Genomic DNA, 2,500 nt, shown 5'->3' with positions numbered 1-2,500 from the left:
TGTGTGTGTGTGTGTGTGTGTGTGTGTGTGTGTGTGTGTGTGTGTGTGTGTGTGTGTGTGTGTGTGTGTGTGTGTGTGTGTGTGTGTGTGTGCGTGCGTGCGTGCGTGCGTGCGTGCGTGCGTGCGTGCGTGCGTGCGTGCGTGCGTGCGTGCGTGCGTGCGTGCGTGCGTGCGTGCGTGTGTGTGTGTGTGTGAGTGTGTGTGTGAGTGTGTGTGTGTGAACCTAATGTTAAGTTTGTGTCTGCATTGTGTGTGAATGTAATATGGGCGCATATGCATTATGAGTGTACCTGTGTATGAGTGTGTGTATATAAATAATCAAAATAATACAGCTGATGGGAATTTTATTATGCAACAAAGTGACTATCACTCATATTTCAGTTGGCATAACATGAAGCAATTTAACTTACCAAGCAATAGACCACAAGTCTGGGATTACTGAAATATTCAACATCTGCTTCTAACTCACTCCCAGGATAGTCATTATATTTCAAATCTGAAAAAAAAACAAAAAACAAATAAACAATTCATAAAAAATTGCCATCACAAAAACAAAATCATTAAAATCTCCACGTGCTTCAAAAATAAATATGAAATGCACTGAGAAAAATGGACGATACCTAGAATCGCCTGGAGCATGTCAACATTGTCCTCATCTGTCCAGAAATCCGAAGTGGTAAAGTCAGTCCACCAGGCTTCTTCGATCTCTTCCTGGATGGAAAGACAAAAAAAGAAAAATTAGAAAAAGAACATTCCATTCTAAATATATTACACATATCAATGCCATTATATCTGAAAATAATAATATAAACAGTTAATGCTAAATCAAAATTTTTAAAAAACACATTACCTCTGTGAACTGTGGTGCCTCATCAGCTGAATCACTGTAAATAAATTTATATAATTTTCATTTGTTTAGACATCACTGGTTGAAGGCTCAGCATCAACAGCACCACTACAGTCTTCATCATTCCGACACATAAAAATAATGATGATACTCATATTGATGTGTATAAAGTTAACAGCAGCAACTAATTAAACAAAGGAAACATATATGTACCTACAATGCTGGTATCAACTTTATCTATATCTACATATAAAAATGCACATACAGCTGATATGTTGAGCTTAATAAGAGTAAAAGGAATTCAAAAATGTTGTTTTCAGCATTATTGGGATAAGATAACATACAAACAATTAATTTCTAAAAATCAGCCATATATCCCTCATGACCTTTAGTTTTGGAACAACATTCAGGAAACATTTCATCCCCTGTAAACTGACAACAAATAAGTTTTCTGACATCATAAATACCAACCAATCATATGTGCCGTTACCTCCAATCTAACTTCTCATTCTCAGAATATTCACGTCAGGGTATTCAAATGTTCTAATCCATCTGCAGACAGTCTTAGAAAAATACTGAATAGCTAAATCATTGTTAATCTTCCTGGTAATTTATTGTCAAATAAGAAACCTGTCCAAGCTATTCCTTGTTAGAACATATGTATGCACAGAGCGCTATAGTTGCACATTGAAACTTATCTTAATAATTTTAGGAATTCATGTTTTGGGTATTTTTTTTACAAGAAAAAATACAACACCAGTTGATTTCTACATAATCAACCATCCAATAAGTAAGGTGGTGTACTTATTTGTCATCACTTCTTTACTTTCCCAAGAGTTTATACATCATACAATGAAAAATCTTATCTGCAATAAAGAATAAACAGAATTAAAAAGCATTAGATATTTTTTTGGAATTGTTCCACCAAAATTATCATAATGATTTTGGTATCACTGGATTCCTATCACTTTCTAGTTTCCATATATAGAGAAATTATTGCTCGGAAACCCTCCAACCCGCACATTCTTGCCCACGATAATGGGGAGGGCATGAAAGATACCAGGGAAACTGCTGGGTAACATATAAATAATATACACTGAATTAGTCACTATATTGTTTCATATAGGGGGTTGTGCTCCCTGAGATCCAAGTTCCACTTCTCCATCTACAATCTTGACCTCATAGTCCCCAATAGCAGGGGAGGACATGAAGTACATCAGGAAAATTACGTCTTAACTATAGCCTTACGAATAACTCAGATTCAACACAACACTGAAAACTAAACATTTCTCACTGGCTTCCTGCCACAGAATGGCCAGAATGGGCCTGTCAAACCTGGTACTGCAAAAACGTGCATGCACAGAAGGCCATTGCAAACAACTGTATAAACAAATTTTAAAACACACAAAGTATAGCTGAAGTATAACAGCATTAATAATAGGTATTAAAAGCATAAATTTGGAAAAGCAGACACTGATAATTAGCAAAACATCATTCTGACAAAAGAGTATTAACACATGAAATACTTGGCATATCACAGTAATGAGTTAGGCAGTCAGTGTGTTAACATGAGCAATTTAGACCCTGAGTGGTGATATGCAGTGGATATTTTTGTCATTTAGCTGTGAATATGAGGCCTTTGTAGCTTATACT

At 35.8% G+C, this 2,500-nt stretch overlaps 1 protein-coding gene across 2 annotated transcripts in view; it reads right to left on the bottom strand.

Moving 5' to 3' along the window:
* The window catches only part of LOC113811307 (uncharacterized), a 14,925-nt gene that overhangs the window by 11,686 nt on the left and 739 nt on the right, over positions 1–2,500 (bottom strand). For both annotated transcript variants that reach the window (XM_027363025.2, XM_027363024.2), the window contains exons 2-4: positions 851–884; positions 621–711; positions 411–496 (exon numbers count right to left, since the gene is read on the bottom strand). In XM_027363025.2, the coding sequence (XP_027218826.2) occupies positions 411–496; positions 621–711; positions 851–884 (211 nt within the window). The remainder of the gene's footprint in view (positions 1–410; positions 497–620; positions 712–850; positions 885–2,500) is intronic.

This window comes from Penaeus vannamei, chromosome 22 (genome assembly GCF_042767895.1).
Source record: "Penaeus vannamei isolate JL-2024 chromosome 22, ASM4276789v1, whole genome shotgun sequence".
Classification (NCBI taxonomy): domain Eukaryota; kingdom Metazoa; phylum Arthropoda; class Malacostraca; order Decapoda; family Penaeidae; genus Penaeus; species Penaeus vannamei.
This window is presented reverse-complemented; position numbering and strand designations above follow the sequence as displayed.